Source organism: Melanostigma gelatinosum (assembly GCF_949748355.1).
Source record: "Melanostigma gelatinosum genome assembly, chromosome: 4".
Lineage (NCBI taxonomy): Eukaryota > Metazoa > Chordata > Actinopteri > Perciformes > Zoarcidae > Melanostigma > Melanostigma gelatinosum.
In genome coordinates, this window is record NC_136637.1 from 15,834,503 (window position 1) to 15,861,815 (window position 27,313).

The window sequence follows — 27,313 nt, forward strand, 5'->3', positions numbered from 1 at the left end:
TTTGTATTCAAATCAGACCCATAGGAGTTTACAAGGCAGGTGTCCTTTCTCTAAACACTGACCTGATGCATCAAGTGGATATGTTTTGCTGAACATAATATTATGCATTTGTCCTCTACATCCTCTAGTCTAATGAGCAGACTTATAAACGCACTGTTACAACTCCTTCATAGTGTCATATTGCTTTTCAGAGAATTATGATGATAAGTTCATAGTAGATGCAAAAGTATACTTATGTACAATATATTATGTTGAACATTGTTGCTCCTGAATGGATCACAGCCAACCCAATTATGTTCAACACAGCTCCATGTCCTTGGTCATGGTGCCACAGCGCTTAAAAGAATAAACTTGATAATTCTCAAAATTCTGACCCTTTGCTTTTTTATTAACAGCATTTACTTGTACTTTTACTTTCAATGAACAGGTTATGATGTTCATTTAATGTTCAGGTTATGATGTACATTTAATATCAGAAAATTACTTTTGTACTTAAGTACTTTTGTACTTAAGTACAATAAATATCAGATACTTTAAGACTTTTACTCAAGTAGTATTCTAATAGGTGACTTTTTACTTTTACTGGAGTCGTTTTCCAGTAAGGTATCTTTACTTTTACTCAAGTATGGCTTTTGGGTACTTTATACACCACTGCATGCAACAAGTCACAACAAAAGTTTAAGCTGTTGCAAGTAACTCCACAAATGATCCTTTTAACATTGTTAAGCTGTCTCTGTTTGCAAATTCATATTCAAACGCTAATATGTTGCATCCTGTGTTCTGACAATGACACCCGAAGTCTGTTCCTGATGTCCACTCGACTCCGCCATTTTGTTTTGATTGCTGTCACTGCAGAACATCCCGCTTCACAAAGAGGAGGTTGGAAATGAAAGCAGGGTTTTCAGTGCTCTAGTGGCGATCTCAGGATATTCAGCCTCGAGTTTAATCCAAAACACCAGCAGAGTTGTGACCGAGACAAAGCGTCTTGACATGTCAAGAGGCACAGGTGGATGAAATTGCGAGAGAATTCGGTCATCTTTCAAAATAAAACTTCCTTCAGACTCTGATAATCAATAAAACGGAAATAATATAATATTTATTCTTCCTGTGCGGCCGGTACCGGTGGTTGGGGACCACTGCTCTAAACTAAAGCTAACCTCAGTTACTATAAACAATGATTCAATTATCAGTGAGGTTATGTCGGCCATATGATTAACATGCAGTAGATTCAGACTAAATCATCATGATGGGCCTTAATGTTGCCACCTGTCCTGTAAAATGCATCTATCAGCTGTTTTTGATTTTTATTACGTTCTGCTGTCCCATTGGCCAGAACCATATACTTTTTCCTTTCTATAAGTTCACTTGAGACTGTTGTATTCATTTTGCTTTTAAGTTCTGAACAAAAAAAGAGAAAACACTCAGTACTTTTCATTTATTGAAGTCACAGGAGTATACAAAAATATACTTGACCATGTGGTCATTTCATAATAAGGTTATTTATGTCTCAAAATGACGTAAAAAATACAGATGAAAATACAGAAATTTAAAAAAATACAGAAATACACTGCATTATAACTTTACAGTAATATGCTGTTAAGTCATTTCACGGTATGAATACTGTAGAATTACAGGACATTGCTGGCAGCACTTTACTGTTATTTAACAGAGAAATTGTAGTGTAGGAATGTTTCTTTTATATTTATATTGAATGAGAGGACTACAGATGTTTGTTCCTCATAGTGAGAATTAAGCCTCCAGAGAGGCAGATACAAAGATTCATCACTTTACTTTGCAGCTCTGCAGAACGTTTAAGCCTCTTTAAGCTCATTGTTTTGGTTTAGGACACATTCACGGTTTGGTTCGGTGTCCCCACTCTCGTCAACAAGCAGCTGTTTTGAGCTGACACACCAATACAAATCCACTGAGCGCTGCCTGCTCGGCACCAAATAACGGACAGAAAGTGGAGCGGTCAGTGTCTAAAGCAGGATTCTCAAACTCGCCCGCAAAGGGCCGGTTGTAAATGTAACTACTCGTAACATATTGTTAAATAACTGTCTGCATTCACAGTTTAAAGTAGTCTTCAATGTGCTCACAATACATATCCATGTCAAATGTACAGTAACCAGTCAAAGAGCTGATTCTAACTGTTTAAGTGTCTCATAATTTTGACTTTCTATTTCATCATTTTGACTGTCAATCTCATAATTTTGACTTTCTATCTCAGAATTATGACTTTCTATCATAGTTATGACTTTCTATCTAATAACTTCGACTTTATATCTCATAATTTCGACTATGGGGATATTTTTATTATTATTAGTCTAACTTAAAAATTAAAAAATTAAAAGAAATAAAAAATGATTTTTTTTTTAAACTTTTTTTTTGCTGGCGGATTCGCGGGCCACATAAAATGATTAGGGCCGGGAGTTTGAGACCCCTGTCTTAAGACCGTTGAGAGTTGAGCCAAATTCTGACAAGTTGAACCCGACTGAGTCTTAAATGGCCTGCAAACATTCGATTAGTGTGAAATAAGCAACACAGCCTCATGTTGCACATTTGTTTACGTCCCAGGCGATTTGTCTTTTAGGTGACGTCCATATGTACAATACTGCTTTCAACAAGGATGGTGATTGACAGGTGGGACAAAACATGTGTCGAGGCCAAGGTGCTGTATGTTTACTGTATGTATGTGCTGTATAAAACAATAATACAGTATGGGTGGTGATAATGATATGCTAGCTGCTAGCAAAGAGAAGCAGGATCAATAATCTTTTCTTGTAGTAGAATATGATTATTAGCCTAGCTTACGTAGCTTTAGCATCTATATATACTGTATATATAGGCCTACTACTATAACGATTTAATGTGTATCACTTCCTGCCATTTCAAATGATGAAAAAAAAATGCTGCTGTTCAGAAATGTAACTCTGTGTTTCCAGATGCTGGTTCCAGCTGTGGTCTTCATCACTCTGGGGAAATGTAACTGTTGTTGGAATGAGAGCTTAATGGTAAGGGACTTATTAAACCATCACACTCAAAATCCACAGGAGGTATATGCTAAGCTAAGTCTGCATCAAACACTCCAGGAGTAATGACACTGATGCTCAGCTGATGCTTAGCAGCATCCTCATTTCCCATGCTGCTCTCTAAACATATAAAAATACTTATACATTTCTGTTTGCTGCACACAGATCAAAATCACATCTTTCACGAATTGTAACTCTTAGTGTCCCCATTTTACTGCCATTTTGTTGTTTCTTTCTCACCACTTGGAGAATAATACTGAACAGTTGTCATTAAGCCAGACAACACTGTGTCCTTATGAGGTGGAATGTTAATGCTAATCAACTATAATAATTCTACAAGGGTCCCATTGTTACTCAAATCTCAACAAAGTAAGCTTGGCTCACACCATTCAAGCCACATGCACAGCTGCTGTTATGTGTGTGTGTGTGTCTATAGCAGTCTCTGTATCTGATCTATTAAACACATAAATGAAACCGTTAACATTTATACAGACAGGCATTCACACATACAGTCACAAAGGCATGCCAACACGTTCATGTTCTTCTATATAATCACTTTGTGTGTCTGTGTTGCTCTCCAGAAGTGCGGGTCAGTGTTGGCAGCTGTGGTCGGCCTGGTGGGGTCTGGTTACTGTTTCGTCATATCAGGACTTGCCTTGGTGCAGGGTCCCCAGTGCTTCACTCCTTATGGATGGACGTACCCATTTGCAGACCAGGGGGGCAGGTAGAGAGATGCTGTGTGTGTGCGTGGGTGTTGGGGCATGGGGGGTTTATAAACAGAGAAGAATGTGTGTATACATGTCCTTAACTTTATATTTCACTGGTAAACAGAATGAACTGACTACAAACAACTGTAAAAATGTACAGTTTTACCCGTTGCCTTTTGTGGTAAATGTGACTAGGTGCCCTAATCTGGAAAACAATGGACTTTGCCTCCACTTTTTTTGTTAATTTCGTAAATGAGGACACCTTGTCATGTGTCGACTTATGTCATCAATGTATACTTAGAGACAACTCTCCCCCTTAGTATTTCAGTATTTTAAGAATGTGGTGCAGCACTCACAATGAGTTGTAACCAATGCAAAAAATATATAAAATATAAATGTAGTAAATGCTGTCCGTGATTGATCTTTCTCTCTCTGTGTCCCAGGTATCTCTTACAACCAGAGACGTGGTCACTGTGTCTTCAGCCGGTTCACATCGTGGAGTGGAACGTGACTCTGCTGTGTGTGGGCCTGGCTGTGCTTGAGTTCATCATCTGTCTGTTACAGCTGGGAAATGGTTTAGTCAACGCCATCTGCCGGCCCTGTTGCTACAAGCAGGAGTATAGTCTGAACGCGTAGATCAACACACACGTGTATGTAGACTCACCTGCTGAGACACAAGTGCCTGTGCACCCATAAACAAATCACACACGCAATATGTATGCACAGATACAGGACGTTAATGGACACACATGGAAGCGGAAGTCTGCACACACTGCACCATGTGTGCGAGTACAATTCAACCTTACTTAGACACACCTACAGTATCATGGACTTCTGACGGCCACGTCAGTGTAATCACTATATTTTCAAGCTTTTGATTTGCCCTTTTAGAGTGGCAAAAATCACGAGGCAGTCATTGATTATGATTATGATGATGAGCTTTTCTGGTGCAGAAGTCTCAACATTTCAAAGGCAACAGGTTATTAGTACATAATAATGTAGATATGTGTGTGAGCGTGTGTCCTGAATACTCCATAGAAAATACAGTAAACTTAAATAATAAAGACAAAGTAGACAATGATAACGACAATAATATCAATAATATTATTTAGTATGTTGTCCTATCCTACATGGGATAGGTTTCACTGAAGTAAGTAGCAGTGTGTGAAACTTTCATTTGCTTTTTTAAAGAAGAAGATACAAAAACAACTGTTCTCAAACTTGAGTGACAACTGTTCACTTCATGAAATTTACATTCTTAATTTCAAGGTTGCTCACTTTCTTTGTTATCATTATTGGCGGTATACTTTCTGTACCTTCAGAAACCCAATAACTACATTAACGTTTTTATTGCTTAAACAGATGATATTACACTTCAAACCAATGATATTAAACTAGTGTACTTAAGATGGCAGCCACATATGAGATAAGCTCTTGTGTCATTGGTGTTGCAAGGAGAGAAGCACATTTCCATTATTTGGTTGTTTATCCGCATCTTGGCTGACATGATTATCTGGATGCACCAGGAAGTGGTTGTTGTTGTTCCAACATTTATACACTGTTGGATCACTTAAGGATTACGAGCAGATTTTTATGTTTGTACATTTGTTTTAATTTTCAGAGCATTTTGTTGTAAATTGTTTTCTTTACGTCTTTCAGAAGCTAGATCAGTGTAAACAGACATTTTATATATGTTTTAGTGACATATTTTTTATAATGTTTGTTTGTTTGTGCCGCCTTTAATAAAAAAATGTCTATTTCCATTTTAAGTATCCAGTGAGTCATTAAGTTGAGGCTGATCTTTGTCCACAAAAACAGGTTCTCTTTTCATAATTGGCATATATATATATATATATCCTGTGTGTGTATATGTGTATGCATGCTTGACTCCCCTGCTGCACCTCCTCCAAACTGTTACTGGAAACAAAATGTTTCCATTAACTTATCTGGAGAAGGGGCCTTGCACAAATGCAATATTAGCTTACATTTAACAGTGTGTGTGTGTGTGTGTGTGTGTGTGTGTTTAAAGTGTCCTGGAGTTTCCAGAGTTGCCCGTTATTGATCGATGTCAGGACACAGACTGAGTAACTGTGGCCTCAGACCCTGCAGTCAAGTCCATCACAAGACATTTTTCAATTCTTTATCACACGGTGGCTGTGGGGAGAGTATTTTTTACTTTTTATGTCCATGTCACATTGTGAAAAAACTACTGCGCTTTAAACCTTAAAACAATGACAAACCAGTTTTGGTAGCAGAATTCATTGACCTTAATTGTCTTTAGGGGTAGGTGAAAGTACTTCAAATTAGTTTTAATTCAATTACTTAGCTTGGTTAGACTGATTTTGTGGATTAGGACAAACGCAAATCGAAACAACGGAATCAGATTTTTCTGTATCATTTTCAACCTTGCAGTTAATATTGGACAGCAGTAGTGACTGGATCAAAAGTCTGTGTTTTCATCACTGGCAAAAATCTTGCTTAGTCATGTGTACATGACTAAGCAAGATTTTTGGCTGCATTTCCACAAGCACGGAAAATATAACTGACTGTGGTACAGATCTGGCTTTCTATATTCTGACAAATATGAGATATTCTGCATAATGTCTGATGTAAATGTAAGTTAAATCTGATCTCTTCGTGGTTGTGCCATCAAATGTGGACATTGCAAAGAATAGCATGTTCTGTTCTTATGCAAATGTAACCTTTTGATCAAAAAGTCTGTCAGGGAACGCCCTCCCTTATCTCTGTGATGGGTTGGCTCAAACCCTGTCTGTTGGTCAGTGACCCCTCTGCCCTGCTTGGCTGTTCCCACCAGTCAGCTTAGGTAGTATAAAGACACACAGAGGGTCTAAAGCCTCTCAGACAGACTGACTTACAGCTGTCAGGTGTCTGCACTGCTTGTCTTCATCATTATCATCCTCTGGATCGCTCAACAGAATTAAAGAGTCATCGTCCTCCTTGGGCAGGTTATCAGTGGTAGTGCCAGCGCTATATCTTCAAAATGCAGCGACTGGGGTTAAGGGGAGTGTTGTTGCTGTGTTGTGCAGCAGTATGTGCGTCTGGGATGAGGAGAGAGTACTTCCTCAAGATAGAGGAAGTGTCTTGGAACTATGCCCCAAGTGGGATGAACATCATTCAAAACCGCACACTGCAAGAGGATGAGTGAGTACAAACTTAGTACATTGTCTTGATTACGTTGGAAAGATTATGTTGTCTTTCCAATAGCCACTTCACCCCCATACCATGATCTCAATTAAGATGCATGGATGTTTGAGCATTGTCATTTTTTGACCCACACTGCTCAACAATTTAACCTTCAATGTCAAGTATTGCAATATTATTACGACAATCTTCACTGTTGTGTGAAAACCTTGTATCTCGAAAGAAGGCAACTTTTAAAGACATGACAAATAGCCTTACTTTAACACTTATTCCATCTCTTCATCAAAGAAAAATTCAGTGTCACCACGTGTAGTGCAGAGTTTCCTTTGGAGAGTGATTCTTTATATTTGATGTGCTTTCTGTGCAAAATGCATTTTACATGTTTACTTTTACCCATTTAACCAATTACTTATGTTTCATGTGAACTATTTATTTTGTAATTTTTAACCTCTCTGCTCAGCATGCTTTAAAAAAAAGAAGAAGAAGAAGAAGAAACCGCAGTAATGAATTGTGTTCCACAATTAATACATTTATCGAAATAATCTAAATAATAAGACCGTTTGTGGTTAAAATCATGTCCGATCATGAGCAGTGTTTGTGGGTAAAAAAGGTATATTGTACATGCTCACTCACTGTCATACTGTCACGACTTACTGGGAAACTTGATTAGATCAGAGCCATCGTTAATGTTATGAGTTACACCTCTGCTTTCCCTAAAATCACAAATCAAAATGTCTGATGTGAAAAGGCCCTAAAATTTTTAGCCAATCACAGGTTTTTGTAATATTTTAACTGCAACCCATAATAATCCTCGTTCTCTGTCTCTGTAGAGAAAGAAAGGCCCCCAGCGCATTGGCTCCGTCTACAAGAAGGCTGTGTATAAGCAGTACAGCGACGCCACCTACAGGACAGAGGTGGTGAAGGCGGAGTGGCTGGGCTACCTGGGACCCCTGTTGATGGCCGAGGAGGGAGACACAGTGACCGTCCACCTGAATAACACGGCAAACAGACCTTACAGCATCCACTCACATGGACTGAACTACAGCAAGGGCAATGAGGGTGAGGCATTAATGAATCGATGGGCAGCCTTAACAGGCTGATATATGTGTGACTCTGTGTGCTTGTATCTTCAGGAGCCCTTTACCCAGACGGTACTGGTCCAGAGCTGAAGCGTGATGACTCAGTGGCTCCTGGTACAACAGTGACATATGAGTGGAACCTCCCAGAGAGCCACAGCCCAACATTAGAGGACAGCAACTGCCTGACCAGATTCTACCACTCCCACGTTAACCCACCAAAAGACATCAACTCAGGACTGATGGGACCCCTCATTGTCTGTAAGAGAGGTACTGGAACCTTTTTTAACTTATCTGGTGACGGAACTTAAGTACATTTATTTAACTGATGTAATATTTTCAGGTACTTCTGCTTTAGTTTTAATTTTCTGCTTCTATATCGGCTACTTCCACTCCATTCCATTTCAGAGGGAAATGTTGTACTTTCTGTACTTTCTGTGGTTTATTATGAAGGGGAAACCTACTTTAAGGCCCAAACAACGTTTCCCTCATTTAACTTCTTACTATCAACTTATCAATTTTTGAGCCAATCGTTTCACCACAAATTAAACTATCAAAAATATTGCTGGATTCTTGTCAAATCTGTGAGATCAGCTGTGGCAATACCAAAAAGCAGCATCCAAAATAGTAAGAAGTTAATTGAGAAAATAGTTGTGTAGGGGCACTACTTACTGTAGGTTTCCCCTTCAGTACATTAATGCATGTTATCCTAAAATGTCCTCTCTCCACTCCTCTGTAGGAACCCTGGACCTGCATGGAGACAGCTCAGGAGACTATCTTTACGCTCTGCTCTTCATGGTGTCAGATGAGAACTTCAGCTGGTACCTGGACGACAACATCAGGACGCACATTACAAATCCTGCCAGTGGCCTGAAGGAGGATGAAGATTTCATTGAGAGCAACAAAATGCACGGTGAGTGGTAGTATCCAGGTACACATACGCATACTCATATGCACACATACAAATACCTTTAACTCTGATTTAATTGCAGGTATAAATGGTTTTCTGTATGGTAACCTGCCTGGACTGAGCATGTGCCAAGGCAAGAAGATCCACTGGCATATGATTGGCTTAGGCAATGAGGTAAATATTGTATTTTTAATATCATCATCATCATCATCATTATTATTACTGTTGTTAATAGTTGTATTATTATTGTATAGTATTATTGTACTATTACTATTATTAATGGTATTGTTATTATTATTATTATTATTATTACTCCCACGAATCAGAATATTGTTCTAGTTGCATGTGTCATATTTAAAAAAAAAGTCTTAATTGAGGCACATAACCAACCAAAGTTCAAAATATGCAACTAGCCCTTTAATCCTTTAATTTTTCATTTTCATATTTTCCACGAAGATCATGCGATCGGTCGCGTGTGTGTGCGCATGTGTGTACACCCTTAAGTGAGTGAGTGAGTGAGTGAGAGAGTGAGTGTGTGAGTGAGTGTGTGAGAGAGTGAGTGTGTGAGTGAGTGAGTGTGTGAGTGAGTGTGTGAGTGAGTGAGTGAGTGAGTGTGTGAGTGAGTGAGTGAGTGAGTGAGTGTGTGTGTGTGAGTGAGTGAGTGAGTGAGTGTGTGAGTGAGTGAGTGAGTGAGTGTGTGAGTGAGTGAGTGAGTGAGTGTGTGAGTGAGTGAGTGAGTGAGTGTGTGAGTGAGTGAGTGAGTGAGTGAGTGAGTCTGTGAGTGAGTGTGTGAGTGAGTGAGTGAGTGAGTGAGTGTGTGAGTGAGTGAGTGAGTGAGTGTGTGAGTGAGTGTGTGAGTGAGTGAGTGAGTCTGTGAGTGTGTGAGTGAGTGAGTGAGTGTGTGAGTGAGTGAGTCTGTGAGTGAGTGAGTGAGTGAGTCTGTGAGTGAGTGAGTGAGTGAGTCTGTGAGTGAGTGAGTCTGTGAGTGTGTGAGTGAGTGAGTGAGTCTGTGAGTGAGTGAGTGAGTGAGTCTGTGAGTGAGTGAGTCTGTGAGTGTGTGAGTGAGTGAGTGAGTCTGTGAGTGAGTGAGTGAGTGAGTGAGTGTGTGAGTGAGTGAGTGTGCGCCTCTGTGTCTCCCCTCGGCTAATCTTGCATTCTGCTGCAGCAAACAATGATATTTTTGGGTGCCCATGGCTGCATGCTTAAGAGCCTCTCGTGGTTGTGATGACTCACACTGTCTACAAACAACTTTCACAACTATTTTATACGGCCATTGGCTGCCTGCTGGCTCGTCACTCACTGCTCTCAACCATTTTGGGGTGTTTTCATTCAATCACACAATACAGCAGTGGTCGTAGCAGACCCGTCTTGCCGAGATCTGCTTTCTACTGAGTGAACCTTTTGTAGTTATTGTCTGATTTGTCTTTTTGAGCACATTTAGAAGAAGCTCAAGCTTTGTCTGACTGGGCCTATATTGACAATATGTTAACGTATACTAACAATACCAAGTACCTGTAATAGGACTCACATTTATTGTCTGAGTGCATGCAGTTCTAGTTCTCATTTTGTTGGTGAAAGTCTGAACAGTAACCGTCACATTTACAATTGCATCTGGCCTCTGTTGACAGTTTGTTGAAAAAACTAAATTTGTGAACATGTGTTACTTTTTTGCAGGGCTGCTAAACTGGACTCACAATAGCCCACATCATGTCTTGGTGTTAGCAGCAAGCACCTGGTCTTAACCCAGTTTAAATCTATTTTATCTGCAACAGGTGGACATGCATTCAGTTCATTTCCATGGCCAGATCCTGACCACTCAGAACCACCACACAGACATAATCAGTCTTTTCCCCGGCTCCAGCACTACAGCTGAAATGGTAGCTGACAACCCTGGACACTGGCTGCTGACGTGCACTGTCAATGACCATTTGATGGGTGAGCCGACTTCCTTAATTCTTAATTTGATTCAAGCAAGTCCTTGTGTCACCCAGTTGGATAATGAACAAATTAGTTTAGTATTTCTTTGTGAGTTTTTGTTTTGTGGTTTTGTCCAGCTGGAATGCAGGCTCTGTTTGAGATCAAGAAGTGTTTCCCCAACGTCCACAAGGCCCGGCCACACGGTGAGCTCAGACCGTTCTTCATTGCTGCTGAAGAGGAAGTCTGGGACTACGCTCCTACGCCGCCTACTGATGGGTTGGTTACTGCACACACACACGCACGCACGCACGCACGCACACACACACACACACACACACACTCTCACAGAAATTGTCCAGGCTAATCTTCATGATTCTGTAAGAGACCTGCTAATAATTTGTATTGTGTGTTTGTGTGTGTGTGTGTTTGTGTAGTGAAGCAGATATGTTTGTAACTAGAAGTCAAAACCGTATTGGAAGCCGCTATAAGAAGGTTCGCTATGTGGAATACACGGACATTACCTTCACAACAAAGATGCTACGCAGCCCAGCGGAGCTACACCTTGGAATTCTGGGTAATCCAGGCTGGGCAGGGGTTGGTTGCACTTTTTTTTCCAGAGTCAGCGATGCTCTGGAGGCACAAATAAACTCAAATTAGTACAGCCAAACATGCTTATTACTCAATGAAAAATGCTATATATCGATAGTATGGTATGTAACGAAATATATTATATGTCTTGCTCCCCTTTCTGGTTAAAACTTTCCATACAACATTGGACTGTTTCATCATTGACTAATCTGCAGATTACTTTTTCATTTTTTATTCATCACAACTTCCCAAACATTTTCAAATTGCTTGTTTAGTCCAACCAACTGTCCCAAACAAACAAAGATATTTGGGTTACAACTAAAAACAGCTTTAAAAAAAATTCTTCTGACCTTCTTAGCTTTGTTATTGTTGAAGGAGGTCTTTGTTCATATTTTGGACAGACTTCGTCAGATCACTTCAACAACAGTTTGCCAGTTCCAACACTAATGTTTGAAATATGTCGGCAGGATTTTGTTAACATGATGAGATATCTCCCAACATAGTGTCATCTAATGGTCCTTTGTCCTAAATGTGTGCTTGTGTGTCCATTTGTGTCCATCCATGTCTCCAGGTCCTGTGCTGCGAGCTGAAGAGAAGGACACTATCAAGGTGGTGTTTAAGAACAAAGCCAGCCGGCCTTACAGTATACAGCCTCATGGTGTTCAGTACAGTATAGAACAGGATGGGACGCTCTATCACAATGAACTGGAAGGTTAATACAAGCACATGCACTCACACTGTTATCAATGTACTAGATTATACTTTAGACACTTTCTTATCTTGTTTTATGTCTCCGTCTTTCCTGCCCTACACTTCTTCTCCTCCTCAGAGTCCCATACAGCAAAGAAACTGCGGGAGTTGAAGAGGGAACCAAGTGAGCTAAAAGCTGGAATATTACAGTGCCAGTCTAAGTTAGCATGCATTAACATCATTATAATATTCCTCTTTCTTTTAATACATTTAGGAGTGGTGACCCCTCCCCCAGCTGCTCTAGTCAGACCTGGAACGTTGCACAGCTATGAATGGACGGTGCCATTGGGTGCTGGTCCAGTCCAAGGGGAGGCTGACTGTCTGACCTATCTGTACTACTCTGGAGTGGACCCTGTTAAAGACACCCACTCTGGACTGGTTGGACCGCTCCTTATCTGTCGTCCTGGATCACTGAAAAAAGGAATACAAGTAAGAAGAGGGCATCACTAAACTTATGTTTGATCAGGTCACATCCCATTAAATCTGGTGTTTCCAGTTATGATTTGGGGGATATTTGCAGTATATGTGGACCTAAATCTGATACATATCTGGCTTGTGGCAAGAAGGCTGGAGAACAGCTTCAATAGAGGTCTGCCATAGAGGGACACAGAAAACTGAAATGACTGAAATGTATTGATGAAATCACAATTAGACACCTTTCCTCCTGATCCTTCTCTCTTCTCCTCATGTAGAAAAACTATAAAAAAGAGTTCCACCTCATGGCCACTGTGTTTGACGAGAACCTGAGCTGGTATCTGGATGAGAACATTATGTCCCTAACCCCTGCTCCCATAGAGCCTCCTTTTAACAAGGAGGACGATGGCTTTATCGAAAGCAACAAGATGCACGGTGTGTAGGCGACGCACACTCACACACTGATCACTGGCAGCTCAGCTCAGCTTAGCTTTTTCCCTTCATGATTTTATCATTTTTGAGCTAATCACTGTATGTTTTGTTTCTGTGTCTTTCTCTTTTAGCAATCAATGGCTTTGTGTATAGGAACCTCCCAGGCCTGACCATGTGTAAGGGGGATACGGTAACATGGCACGTGTCAGGACTGGGTTCAGAGACGGACATCATCAGCCTTTACTTCCAGGGAAACCGCTTCATCTACCGCCAGAACAGACGAGACACCATCAGCGTCTTCCCTCACATCTCACACACTGTCACTATGGAGCCAGACAGCATGGGTATACATCTCTCTGTCTCTCTCTGTCTCTCTCTCTCTCTCTGTCTCTCTCTCTCTCTCTGTCTCTCTCTCTCTCGCTCTCTGTCTCTCTCTCTCTCTCTCTGTCTCTCTCTCTCTCGCTCTCTGTCTCTCTCTCTCTCTCTGTCTCTCTCTCTCTCGCTCTCTGTCTCTCTCTCTCTCTCTCTCTCTCTGTCTCTCTCTCTCTCGCTCTCTGTCTCTCTCTCACGCACACATGATTGTACTTCTTACTTGTGAGAACCTTCAGTGACATTGTTACAACTTTGTTTTGATCTCACAATTCAAACAGAATGAGAATATAACGTGTGTGTGTGTGTGTGTGTGTGTGTGTGTGTGTGTGTGTGTGTGTGTGTGTGAGAGACCGAATGATTTCAAACATTGGGTGTCTGGGATAATTATTGAACCGAACGTGTACATTGTGTATTTCTGTACATATGATGATTGTGTTTGTTTCAGGTCAGTTTGAAGTGGTGTCAGCCACAGTGAACCATTACCGTGGTGGGATGAGAGCCAACTACACGGTAGCGAAGTGCAGCATATTTCAGCGTCAGGGTGAGACTATGTTGCGCTCAAAAACCTACTACATCGCTGCCATGGAGATGGACTGGGACTACTCTCCAAACCGTACCTGGGAGGCTGAGATGTTCCGCGGTCATGAGAAGTACAGTACCACCTGCACACACCAATTTTCTTTTTTCCCCTAAGATGTCAAAGTCATGACCCGACCTACTCTGCCTGTGTATGAGGAGATAGCTTGGTTGGGGTTAGGGTAATATCAGGGTAAGCCAATCAGAGGCAGAGTAGGGCGGGTCATGCCTTCGCCATCGTCGGAAAAAAATATCGTCCCCTGCACATGTACAGCATGAAAACAGTTGCTTACAAATATCTGGACTTCTGCGGACAGTTGGCGGCAAAATTGGCCTCCAAAGATTGATGACAGCGGAAACCATGCACTACCTTAACATGCATGCAGTTTATTTTATTATACAAACATTGTATAAAACTTGAAGGATAAGATAAATGTTGATTCCCTGAATATTTCTTACTGTCCACAAATGTCAGAAAAAGACCAAAACCAGCAATGCAATTGATCTGACTAAGAGGTATTGCCTTTTAAGCTTGATGCATCTTAGACCTCAAGTTTTGCCCCAAAACTATTAAAAAACCCATCAATGAGCCATATTGTTGCTGTTGGTGAGATGTTACTTCAGTACAAACACACATTATTTTTGAGTCAATCCCACACACCGGCATGCAGCTGAGCACCAGACATGGAGTAATCCGTATAAAAATGGTGCCCAACAAGTTCTCTGTGTACTCCTGTTTGAGTAAAGTTTTCTTAAAATTCCCAGCTGTTTTAGAAAATGGAGCCTTTTGAAAATGAGATTATTTATTGGAGACGTGTTTATTAAAGGTCTTGCGAAGGAACCAGAGGGGCTGAGAGATGGACTAACACATTGTTGGTTTTGGTGTTTTCATGGGATTTTTTAACAATAAGAAAAATGTACAGTAGAATACCACCAGTCTTATCCTTTAAATCTAACTTTGCACTTTTATAAAACTTCTCTCCTTACTATTTCATTTAACTCTGCTCAGTTATTTATGTCAAGATGAAATAATATTGTACCTAATGTTTTTTGTTGTCTTTAGTGTTTTGTATCTTTTGATAACCAAACAGCAAAACACAGATTCATGCACAAAGACATTTACATGCAAATGGAAGTGAATGCTTAAACACATCCGCATGAGGTGATTGTACCATAAACACACACAACATTTAATCCTCTGCAAAATAAGCCCGTCTCTCTCCCTCCGCAGCCCTGCTTCTGTCTTCCTGGACCAGCAGGGTGGGTTTATCGGCTCCCGTTACAAGAAGGTGGTCTACCGCCAGTTCACCAATAACAAATTCACCAAGCAAGTGGAAAGAGCAGCTGATATAGAACACCTCGGCATCATGGGTAGGCTCTCAGCCAGGGCAGCAGGAATGCACAAACTGTGATTGTAATATAAAAGCCACAAAAACTATGTATGAAACATCTTGGATTTATGTTCCAGCTGGATTGGTCTTGTAATCACAACACTTTCCCGTCTTCCAGGTCCAATGATTCACGCTGATGTGGGAGACAAGGTGACGGTGGTTTTTAAAAACATGGCGTCCAGGCCTTATTCCATCCACGCCCATGGAGTCAAGACAGAAATCCCGGCAGTTCATCTCACCCAACCAGGTAGTGTGTCTACCTGCTTGCAGACCATCAAGAAATATTGGAATTAATCCCAGAATGCAACATTTTAATTGTAGATTTACTTCATTATTATTGTGTAACAAAGTTACAATTTTCTGAGAATACCAAAAGGACTCTGCAAAGGTCCTTCACTTAGCTCTAATATACTTTTTTCACATAGTATAGGATTCAATACCTAGAAACATGTCTTTCCTAGGTGAGACTTACTCCTACCAGTGGTACGTTACAAAGAATACAGGACCAACCACAGAGCAGGAGGAGTGCTTTGTGTCAGCATACTACTCCACTGCTGATGTTACCAAGGTACGCCACACACACACGCACACGCACGCACACGCACGCACACGCACGCACACGCACGCACACACACGCACACACACACACACACACACACACACACACACACACACACACACACACACACACACACACACACACACACACACACACACACACACTTACCTCGCCTCCCTGCCTAACAGGACCTGTACAGCGGTCTGATTGGTCCGTTGGTGATCTGTCGCCGTAGCTGGGGCAGGTGAGTGTCTCTGCATCATTTCATGCAGCATGTACTGTGTGCGTGTGTGTTTTCAAGGTATGATGAGGCAGGAATGAATTTTTGTTCTGCATCACAAAACAATATTATAAAGTATTTTATAGAGTGCTAATTTACAGCTTTATAAACTGTGTTTCTTTCAGGAGTCTTGGTATGAAAAAGCAAGTGGAAGAGTTCGCGCTGCTTTTCCTGGTTTTTGATGAGAATGAAAGTTGGTAAGTGGAGTCTAACCTTAAAACTAACTATGAACTGTTTAGACCTTTAGTAGTTAAGGTGTCTAATTTAAATGCAAAACTGATTTTGTCCCTTTACTTCATGGTATCTAAAAAAATGTTCTTTTGGTTTTATATTCTGAGGTTTTGAAATTGTCTGAAATGTATGCCGCCACCACCATACAATGGAATTGATTGGAATTTCAATTATGGTAATTACCACTGTCAATTTGAAATACTTACTTTCTGTAAACCCTCTCACAGATAATCAGGATAATCCACACACTTTAATAATGTCAACATTTTCCGTTTAGAGAATTTCATCAGTAGATGGTTCAACAGTGAAGTTTATATGCAATTTTATCGGGTCCCACCTCATATCCTTTTATTATTATTATTATTATTATTATTATTATTATTATTATTATTAATATTATTATTATTATTATTATTATTCCAGGTATCTGGATGAAAATATCAGGACCTACATCAGGAACCCTCGCACAAACTTGAAGGATGATGAAACCTTTATAGAGAGCAACAAGATGCATGGTTAGATAAAGATAATCTTTATCAAAATAAACGGCATCATTTTGACCGATGGTATTTGTTTTTACTTTCGATGTCGATCGAAATATTCTTCATGTCTTTCCAATATGTTTGTTTGTGTGCTTTTCTGTATATGCAGCCATCAATGGTTATATGTATGGAAATCTGAATGGTCTAAACATGGAGGTGGGTGATAAGGTGTACTGGTACCTGATGGGAATGGGCAATGATGTGGACATACACACCGCACACTGGCATGGGCACAGTGTGGAATATAAGGTATACAAGACAAACAAACTTGCAAGACATGCCTACACAATCACACATTACGCAAACTAATACACACAAATTCCAACTATTTTTTGCTCTTTCTCTCCAGCTGGGTGGAGGTCCTCATCGTACGGATGTGTATGAGCTGTTTCCAGCAACCTTTCAGGTAAAACCTCAAAACATCCTGACGTGGCATCAACTGATTTAATTTGTCTTATTATATTCACAACTTCAAGGGATCAGTGTCGTAAAAGGTTATTGTTCATCATCCATTGGATTGTAAAATATATTAAAATATTATCTTCTCTTAAAACAGGTTACAAAATTCATATAGACACACCAAATAAGGAATACAGATTAACTTAAAATATTTTTTGCTCACTTTTAAAAAAGGAAATCAGGTAAAAGTATTGTTTTAATTGTGCTGCTGCATATATGATATAAGTGTTCCTTTGCCAATCCTACCATCTTTAACAGCAAATATATATATATATATATATATATATATATATATATATATATATATATATATATATATATATATATATATATATATATATATATATATATATATATATATATATATAGAACTTAAAATGTTAGAACATTTTGCATCAGTCAGTTGCAGGAAAACTGGATTCTGTCGGTTCAGTGTTGTCAAACATGAATAAAAATGAAACTTGTGACTCACTTGACGTTTCCATCCTCTCCCTGTTCAGACTGTAAAGATGCGTCCTGAGTATCCTGGTTCCTGGCTGCTCCACTGTCACGTCATTGACCACATTAAAGGTGGCATGGAGGCGATGTATACTGTTACTGAGAAAGGTAAGAACACTAATTGGGCAGGGACATGAATTCAGGCTTGGAGAAATGCGAGATAATGAGTATGCTGTGCAAAGAGTGACATGTTTGTTTCTCGTCAACAGCAAAGAAGAAGGGAATCTTTGGCTGAACAGTTGAGAAAAAAGGATAGAAGACAGCCGAGATGAGCTGACATTTTATTTCAGGACCCAATTCATTAAACGCTCTTCATAAACTCATCTTAATGTGAACGGTTACTTGTGCAGATAATTACATCTCAGAATAGACATCACAATTCATAAATAATAAAATGTGCATTTTTAAAATTGTCTATCTGCTTTGATATTTTCCCAAATGACACTGAAGCCTGTAAGAATACTGAAAAAAATAAAGAAAAATGTAAAATGAATGAACAGTTCTATATAACTGTTATGTGTGGCATGTAATGACAGCAGTCGGGCAGCAGGGGGCACTGTAGCCGTAGAGTTGCACTGTGTGCGGAAACTAAAATCATTTGTAACACAAGTGAACATTGTTGTCTTCAGCGATGTAACTCACATAACACATCAGCAGGGGAAACATGTATCCTTTGGAATAACCTTTTGAGTGATTACTGTGAGGTAGGGATGTAGTGTTGCCTTGCGCATGATTTTAGCTGGTGCCCATTGCATCGCAACCAATCATTGTGTTCATACACTCACACACAAACTGCTCAGCTTTATGTCTTTCAGAGCAACACTTAAAAAAACATTTTTATGTTTTAATATTATGTTGTAGGTTATTCCCTAAATACCTGAATAGTCTTTCCAACTTTCCCTAATGAATTTAAGATGGGAGTAACTGACGCTGTTCATTATTAGGGTGATTGGCAACCCAGCAAATACGGCCTATTTAATAGGCTAGTTATGTTGTCGTGGGATTCTTTGTAATAATAGCATCAAAATAGTATTTGTAAAAATAAAAAATTTAGATTTTCTTTCATTCCAACATTATAACTCAAAACCCCTAGTAGGCTGAACAACATTTACTGAAAAAGCATGCAGTACATGTTCTCTAGAGGTCTCATGCTTGGAGGGGTAAAAGAGAAAACTTAGGACTGAAACAAATGTTAGCCTAATGATGTACGGTTAGGTTTCACAAGCATGTACATGAAAGCCACCGGAAACCTGCAATCAGGATATCAAGTTGTTCATACTTTGACACAAGCAAGGGTTCAGTCTGATCCACCAGTGGATTGCAGTAATATCACTTTAATGCATATTTAGCAACATTAGCAGTCTACGACCTGCAAGGCTGCATCTCTACAGCTACAGACCAGTGTGAAGCAGCTCAGATGTCGCTGATGCATGTGTCTGTCTGTAACTGCTGGGCTATGTCTTTTTGATGCAGTGTGATCATCTGACTTTCTACAAACATTATACACAATAACACTTTAAGTGCACCGGAGGGATGCAGGAGTAACACATGCTCGGCTTGACTTGACCAATATGTTTAGATGAAACTAAGGAAGCAATTTAGAAAAGCAACTGACAGTTCCTCTTTTCATCCAGCTGATGTCACTGCGAACTAGGAAATTTGGATCCACCTCTGACTTTTCAAGATGATGCAACTATAAGCCTTTGACCTTGTCAGTGTCCCACAGAGGAACCTTTGAGAGGGGATCCATTAGGAGCAGTTAGTCCGCAAGTACTGATGAGAAATTGAATGGCTCCAATCTCTCATACACATCTGTGTGCCACGTGTCCTGCAAATCCTGTGAGCGGTGTCTATGATTCCTGGAGTCTAGTGTCACAATGAAAGTGCTCGACAAGGCAGTCTAGAATCCTGGAAGTTAATCCCAAAATAGAAGATGCTATGAATCATTTTAGCATGTCCCAGACTCAGATAAAAGCCTCAAATATATTCAAATAAATATGCAGTTTGACAGGCTTGTGAGGAGTCACTTTATTCTGACTTTGCCCCTTTTTCATTGTTCAAAGGGATCTGATATTGTGAGGATCAGCTATCATCACCAAACACACACACATACCAAACACGTAGACGCTCACACACTCACTGAACTGAGAGCAGATCAGTGTCTTAGCAGCCACCTGCAGTGCTCCATTAGCTGACTAGGAAATGGAATTTAAAAGATTCAGACCATGAAATGTGGCCAATAATGCCAGCTCTGATCTAAACCTGTACTGCATCTCAATGATGTGCCAAACTGTTCTGTCATATTCAGCTGGTAAAACTTTGCCTGATACTCGCTCTCACTCGGCTATGGTGACTTTACCCGAGCCATAATATGTTGCTGTTTAAGCCTGCTGAAGGAGACAATTTAAAGCTGCAATTCAGATTTGAAAAGAACAAAATAATAAGTATGAAAGTAATGCTATAGCAACATGCGAGGCTGTGACTTTCAGACAAATGTTACCCAAATAAAACAGGTTTAACCTCTTTACGGTAGCAATGGTAACATATGTTCACAAACACACAGACTGCACTGTCCTACAGGCAAAACAGGTGCATGAATCTAAAGGCAGCTTTAAATACCTGATGCAAACTAACTTTAGGCGGGTGAGAAAAGACAAACAATTTAAGCAGTCAAGTTACATAAAGATCCGATTTTCATTTAACTGTACAATAACTCAGGAACACCATATTCAAGCCAGAGTTGGTCTTGCTCAGGCTCACAGGAAAAATAAATAACAAATCACAAAATAGGAAAAATCCATGGCTTCCTTCACCCCTCTAATCGCATGTCAAGGTTGTCAACACTGCTGGTAGAGACAGGGAGTTCATGTGCAAGTGTTCATGAAAGGAAGTGGACCTTGAAATGTCAAAAAACATTTAGAAAGCAAAGTAAACAAGATGTTACAGTTATCCTGTATCTGGGGCCGGATGTGTAAAGACATGTGTAGACATTTGTGAATTTGTGTTCCGAACGTAGTTTCTTAAAAGTAACTGCTTAGTATTGGCTGTGTAATGTATTTGTTTCACTCATCTAGTCAGTGTTTATTTTTTGGGACTGACCCACTTCAGGACATGTTGAACTTGCATGTCTATAACTCATGTAACCTCAGGCCGGGCATATCTGACGACCCTTGTATGAACTGTAGTTTCATGCCACTGTCAGTAAAAATGGCAAGACTTGCAGAGATAGGTGAGGATTTTGGGCTGCTGCCTGCTCGTGTGTCTGCAGACCCAACAACATCAAAGAGGCTCAAGGCGGTCTCACATGGTCCACCAAAAAAAGTAAGAAAGGTTGAAGCTTTGGCTCTCAATGTTGGTAATCTTTCATCAGAGTTTGCTCAGATTAAAGAGCTCCTCCTCAATCTCCAGCCTTATAATAGGGAGGCCAGCTCCTCTTAGTGACTCCGCCACAAGGGACTCACCTTGTTTAGAGGATGATGTACTGTCAACAGTTTGTGTGATGATGGGCAGAGCGATAATTGAGATACAGGGCATCTGATGCTTTTTCTCAGGGGTCTGATGGTGGGTCTTTATATGGATCAGAGGCTGGCCATGCCACAAGGAAGCCAGCTATTAGGATGGCTTTAGCATGGCTGGGGCTGGATAAAGCTCCTGTAGGAGCGGCTCCTTTGAGTGCTTCTTTCAGGCAGACGCCACAGCCTTATGCCTTCTCAGTCCCTCCTTCTAAGCCCTGTATTGAAGAGCTCCAGAAGTGCTGGTTAAACCCTAAATTGTTCTCCCATCACACTAGTGGTATCAGTCATCCAGTGCATTTGTTTTAGGAAGAATTAAATAGAACAAGAGTTCTGAATGTAACTATGGGTCCATGAATTCTGGTTGACCGCCAGAGTTGTCTGTCACTCAGAATCTGGGCAAGAAGATTCTGAAGGAACAGAATGCGTGACGACTCGAGGGTCATCCAGAATTCATTGAACCATAGTTACATTTGTAACTCCCATTTTACTTCAACAATATACAAACATTTAGTCAGTTCTGGATTGTACCTTTAGCAGCGGTTCCCAAATTGACCTTTTAAGGTTTCTGTATTCTCATTGTTGTTGTTTTCTTCATTTACCATACTTTGTTATGTGATCTATGTTTTCTTTCTTAATTTACTTGTGTTTGGTTTATTTGGATATTTTTTTCTTGGAGGCAGCTGTGCACTGAGCTCTCAGGGCCACCTAATATACAAAACATATATCCATGTGATCAATTCATCAGTGATCCGTTTGATTGGCAAAATATAGGTACTGCTCCAATCTTCACACATGACCCCCAGATGGCCGGTGGTGCCTGCAGTCGTATCTCTCTCCCACACCAGGCTCTCTGGGCAGATTCGACATCAGCTTAATTAATGATTTGATAACTGCAGAGGTGTTAAAAGGAGCATGGAGACCAGCGTGAATTCCAAATTTCTGTGCACCAATCAGAGTTCAGTCAGGATCACTTTATTTCCATGTTCAGTACATCTGGCAGTATGGCTCTGTTCTGCTGTTCTGGGAGCACCCGTCTTTTGCTGATATAGTGTTGAATATGTGTGTTATAGAGAAATATATAAAATTGTAAACCTCTTAAATTTTAAGAATCTTTGAAGTTAAAATAGTTAAAAACATAAACAAGTTAAAATCAGAAGATGGAGAAGATACATCACCAACATATTACAGTATGCGCAGTATAGGTGCACTAGTAAACTTCAAAACTTCAAACAAAACACCCCCAAATTTTACAGTTTCAGTGTCAGAGACCAAGTGAGAAACCCATCGTGATGCTGGTGACAATCATGACGATGATTCACTTCTGAATAGCCTTCCTGCTTCAAACAAAACCTACCCAAAAAACAAAATTGTTCTTGCCATTTTGCACCACGGAAGAATAAAAGATGCTGTTTCCTCCGGCCAGGCTGGAGGAAACATATTCATGCACTTGTTTCTGTGGAAACAGAGCAGGTCGGGTGTCAGGGGACAGCGTGTGTGATCCCCGTGGCTCTCACGCTGAATATATAAACCCTGTGAAACACACCACATTACTGCCTTGCTTTGTTGAAAAACACCAAACAGCCACCTGTCAGCAAAATAAATAGTATCGGCCAGGTATAAGTTTGGGAAGTCCACGAGTCAATCCATACACCATAGCAGCAGCAGCAGGAGGATGAGCTCTGCACAGTTGTTGTCGGAGGTATTTGTTGAGAGTTAAAAAAGCACAGAACACATGGCCTAACTATAAGCAACTTTGAGTTTGTTCAATACCCATTTCCATTAGGAAATCAGACACCGATGGTGGTGGTGAAGCGGTAAGGAGAGTTAACTGAACATCTGGATGATGGGACGTGGAGCAGGACTTCTGATGAGCTCAGTGGAAGGAACTTTGGCTACTGACGTGATGAAGACTGTTGGTGAACGAGGTGGAGGAGGGTTGCGTCCGTTCGCACTTCAATGGCAACTGACAGCAGAGAAGAGAACAGTCTTTTATCTAAAGTTTTACGGCAATGATATGATTGGCTTCAGGAACATCTGGTTGATTTAACTAGAGCCGATATTCAGCAGACAGAAAAGAAACCGGAGAGTGAGAGACAGAGAGATTTGTGAATGACTCAGAGTCTCCCTGACTGAACTCCTGCTAAGCTTCATTCAAACATGAATCATGCCTTAGTTGCCAAAATGTAATAAAATAGGCATTATGTTTCTTTCAAGATGTATTTCCTGGTTCAAATTAGTTGTTCAGTTATTATTTTTAGGATCCTAATCACCTATTGATGTAATGTTTGGGACTTACCTTGCTCAAATGTCCACATACTTTCTACATTTCTGTTCACACAGAGTGCTTTGATAACTGAAAGATGATTACAGGTCATATATGAGAGTAATTCCTCTCTCTGTTAGCCACACACCAATATCTGCACATACAGTGGAGAGATGAGTTTTACTTTTACAATAGTTAGTGCCATGTCATTACCATGAGACGACATCTTAAAAGTGCTCCAAATATTGATTGAAGCGGTCTCCCTGTTAGAATTCAATCGTGTTGTTACCCAAAACACTCAAGGAAAAGTGACAGTCGGGGGAATTTTAAATCCAGCTGGAATTCTAAAGCTTGTTTTTTCCCTTTCTTCTTTTTTAAGTGCCAGCTGGTCATCTTGTCTAAAATAAGACCGTTCGAGTGGAGTTTAGCACAAGGACATCTATAAGCTCTGAAGCTTCTATTGTCTGTAGTCAACTCTCCTGGTAACAGAAAAACTGAGAAAAACACCTGTGTGATTGAGTGACCTTGGGTTTGTTTGTCGCTGTCAAACTCTGAAACAATATACTGGGGAATCTGGGGACTTTGCTTCTTAAGACTCAAGTTGTTCAGCAACATTCAGCAGCAGCAGATTAAAACTCCCCGGAGGACATCAACATCTACTGCTGTCAGATGTTCCGTCTGTCTTTCGTCTTTCCTCTAAAAGGCTACATGTTGTATATTGTTCAGCCAATTTGAAATGCACCGGCTTCATTAGCAGCCATCAATTTTGACTAAGTGCATGTTTAATAGGCCATTTTTAATATAGGCTGTGCTTGGCATAAGCATCACCTTATATCCACTCTACTCCCCATCAGAATCGGACAGTTTCTCAAGGAACGGCCCCTTTGTTTCAGATAACCTTTCAGCCCACCTTAAAAGTATAAACTCATTGTTGTGAGCTGCTTAGTCACAAAGTCATAAATCATTTCTGTCCTCCGCACTAAGCCTGATCAAACTGAATGGAAACTATTTAATCCAGTGATTAAAAAGGATTGAAAGAACATTGAACTGAGGAAATGTCTATAGAGCTGATTTGGTCAGACTCGAGGTACAGACTGTGTGGGTGGGAGAGCGGCCCGTCGGATAGAAAAACTGCCTCATAACTGATTTCACCCATAGATTGCATGTCCATCAACATCCGTGTGTCTGCGAGTAACACACTGACCCTCAACCACCTAATTTAACCACCTAATGAAGACATTATATCAGCCTCAATTTGTCAGAGAGTCCCTGCAGTGTTAGTTCTCAAGCTAAAACGTGGCTCAGTGGCAGAGCAGGGACGTCCTTCAATCAGAGGATCGGTGGTTCGATCCCCGGCTCCGCTAGTCCATGTCAATGTGTCCTTGGGCAAGACACTTATCCCCAAATTGCTCTGTGTGGGTATTAATGTTAGTTACTTCTGATGGGCAGGTGGCATCTTGCAGGGTATCCCCTGTCATCAGTGTATGAATGGCTGCAAATGGGTGAATGGTGACATGTAATGCAACTTTCCCACACATGCCCCTCTTTGAATATCATTTAGATTCTGTTACTATTGGACCTCCCCATCACCACCATGAGCTAGATACTCCGAGAGGTTTCCATTAACCACATGTTGACTGTACTCCACCACCAAAGATGTAAATAAAGTCTACAAATATTATAACTGATGAAAATATGATTGCAATTTATATCTTATTTAAGTGCAGAATTATAGAAAGTGCAACATTTTGCACAAACGTGTCAGCACTCAAATGTACGCAAGTGTGCGCTGATTCTGTTGTCACCGAAGATCAAATCCCAAATAAGAAACGTTGGTGAATGTCAGTCTTTGTGGGTTTTAAGAAGATATTTCGTCTCTACATCAGGTTGGTGAATCTGTTTTAAAATAGTTTTTTAGCCCAAATAGAGCAGCCAAGCAGAGATATTTGATACTAAATGGTTGTTTTCATTTATCACCTTGTCTTTTTTATTAATTAATTAATTTGACATTTAAATCATTTTGCAGCTGAGGTGGTGGTGAGACACAACACAGAAAAATACTTACCGTACTACGGTTGCTTCACTCTGCTGAAGCTTTCAAGCCTTCTGAAGGTAAATTCAAAGGTTTATCAGAAGCAAAAAACAACTAAATCTTGTGATTGAATTGACCTACTTTTATTTCGGATTAAATAGTCCTCACCGAACTCCAACGAAGACACAGACCATTTATGCTGAAACCATCGCTTGTCACGTTTGAACTACAGTGTTGAACCCTGTAAACATTACATATGACAACAGGCTTGTATTTCCCGAAAACAACTTGAAACTCTGTAACTTTCCGCGATGATTTGTGGTTTAAAAGCCTGAAAGAAAACACTCCTTTGGAAATCACAGCCTTCTCCTTGTGTCCTTGGTTCATCCCTCAAGGCTCTTCTTTGATTAAATGCTATTGTCGTTTTTTTGGGTTGTCCTTGACTCAAGAAAATCTATACTAGAGGATTGTAGTGATTAATAGAGAAGTTCATTTAATCTACAAATCTCTGTATATGCTTTTCATCTTTTTTTGTCTTAGAGAACAAAAATGGGACCTGCCAAAATGACTAATGACTCTCGTGAGTCACGTGACAAATTAGTTGCGTGACTAACGACAAAGTGACAAAATGTCAATGTTTACTTTTAGTTTCATACAGGACACAAACATGGGTCTCCTAGATGAAAGTCCTGTGTTTGTGGACTCTCTTGCTCTTCATACTAAGTGAGTTGCTCTGCCCATCTAATCATGACGGGGGTGGGTTTACATTGGAGTTAGTTGAAAGCACGGTGTGTCTGTTTCAGACGGCAATGGGCACTGACCAACTGCTATTTGACGAGTTGGGAGTGTGAATTGGTTGCACACGCACATGCACACGAAGCATAGCTCGTGAAGAAATTGTGGTAACATATCAAGTGCTGACGTTAATGCCAGCGTCTCACTGTTTTTAGCTGTCAATGTTCGAGCCGAATGTGAAAACATGTCAGTAGTTTCATTGTCGATCAGTAAAATGGACTTTCTGGATCGCTCTCATTAACTCAGTGAGACACCCATTCGCTGTCACTCACCATGCCGGAATATCAGAGAAAATTGGCACCTTTGCCCCGTCCCGATGCAGAGAGAATTTAAATGGTGTGATCAAACATTCATAGACCAGACACAAAGGTGGAGCAGGAGTTTAACATTCACTCCTTGTTCCCGTCGCCGTGCATGCTCAATCCCCGAGGCTGAACACTTTCTTCATTTAAAAAACACAGCATAAGTGGTGATTGTTTTTTAAGCAGATCATCTTCTTTAATTGGAGGCAGTTCTAGCATTTTCAGGATCAAAAGATCCCTGTCAAATTGATGGTGATATCCAGGCATAATTACTCAAAAAAAAAAAAAACGTTGTGAAGATAGTGTCACACCAGTCTCACACCACATCAGATCACATCACATCACTCCTCTGTCTCACACCAGTGGTGATATAATGCTAGTGTGTCTGAAAAATGTAAAAAAATATGAATTGTATTTTATTTGATGTGTATTATACCCACATTATTCACACTTCATGTATGAGGCAGTTTCAAAGTGCATGAAAAACATTCGCTACTTCAACACATTCTTTAT

General features: G+C 40.3%; 2 protein-coding genes across 2 annotated transcripts; both read left to right on the forward strand.

The window, feature by feature from the left end:
• Positions 1-2,626: 2,626 nt before the first annotated feature.
• On the forward strand, positions 2,627-5,499 carry LOC306776075 (transmembrane 4 L6 family member 1-like; the record flags this gene model as incomplete). Its single annotated transcript, XM_079266660.1, has 4 exons — positions 2,627-2,668; positions 2,943-3,011; positions 3,611-3,753; positions 4,180-5,499. 4 exons carry the CDS (start codon positions 2,627-2,629, stop codon positions 4,370-4,372), a joined length of 447 nt encoding a protein of 148 aa, XP_079122786.1. The 3' UTR covers positions 4,373-5,499.
• A 1,238-nt stretch (positions 5,500-6,737) lies between these two features.
• On the forward strand, positions 6,738-18,213 carry LOC306776076 (ceruloplasmin-like; the record flags this gene model as incomplete). The annotated part of the gene is made up of 24 exons (XM_079266661.1): positions 6,738-6,898; positions 7,731-7,957; positions 8,032-8,244; positions 8,714-8,887; positions 8,967-9,058; positions 10,657-10,819; positions 10,939-11,077; positions 11,236-11,375; positions 11,961-12,101; positions 12,219-12,263; positions 12,354-12,568; positions 12,832-12,988; positions 13,117-13,329; positions 13,803-14,007; positions 15,165-15,304; positions 15,443-15,571; positions 15,786-15,892; positions 16,072-16,127; positions 16,289-16,360; positions 16,818-16,909; positions 17,046-17,185; positions 17,286-17,342; positions 17,896-18,001; positions 18,103-18,213. The coding sequence occupies 24 exons, from the start codon at positions 6,738-6,740 to the stop codon at positions 18,126-18,128; spliced, it is 3,210 nt and encodes a 1,069-aa protein (XP_079122787.1). The 3' UTR covers positions 18,129-18,213.
• Positions 18,214-27,313: the final 9,100 nt, after the last annotated feature.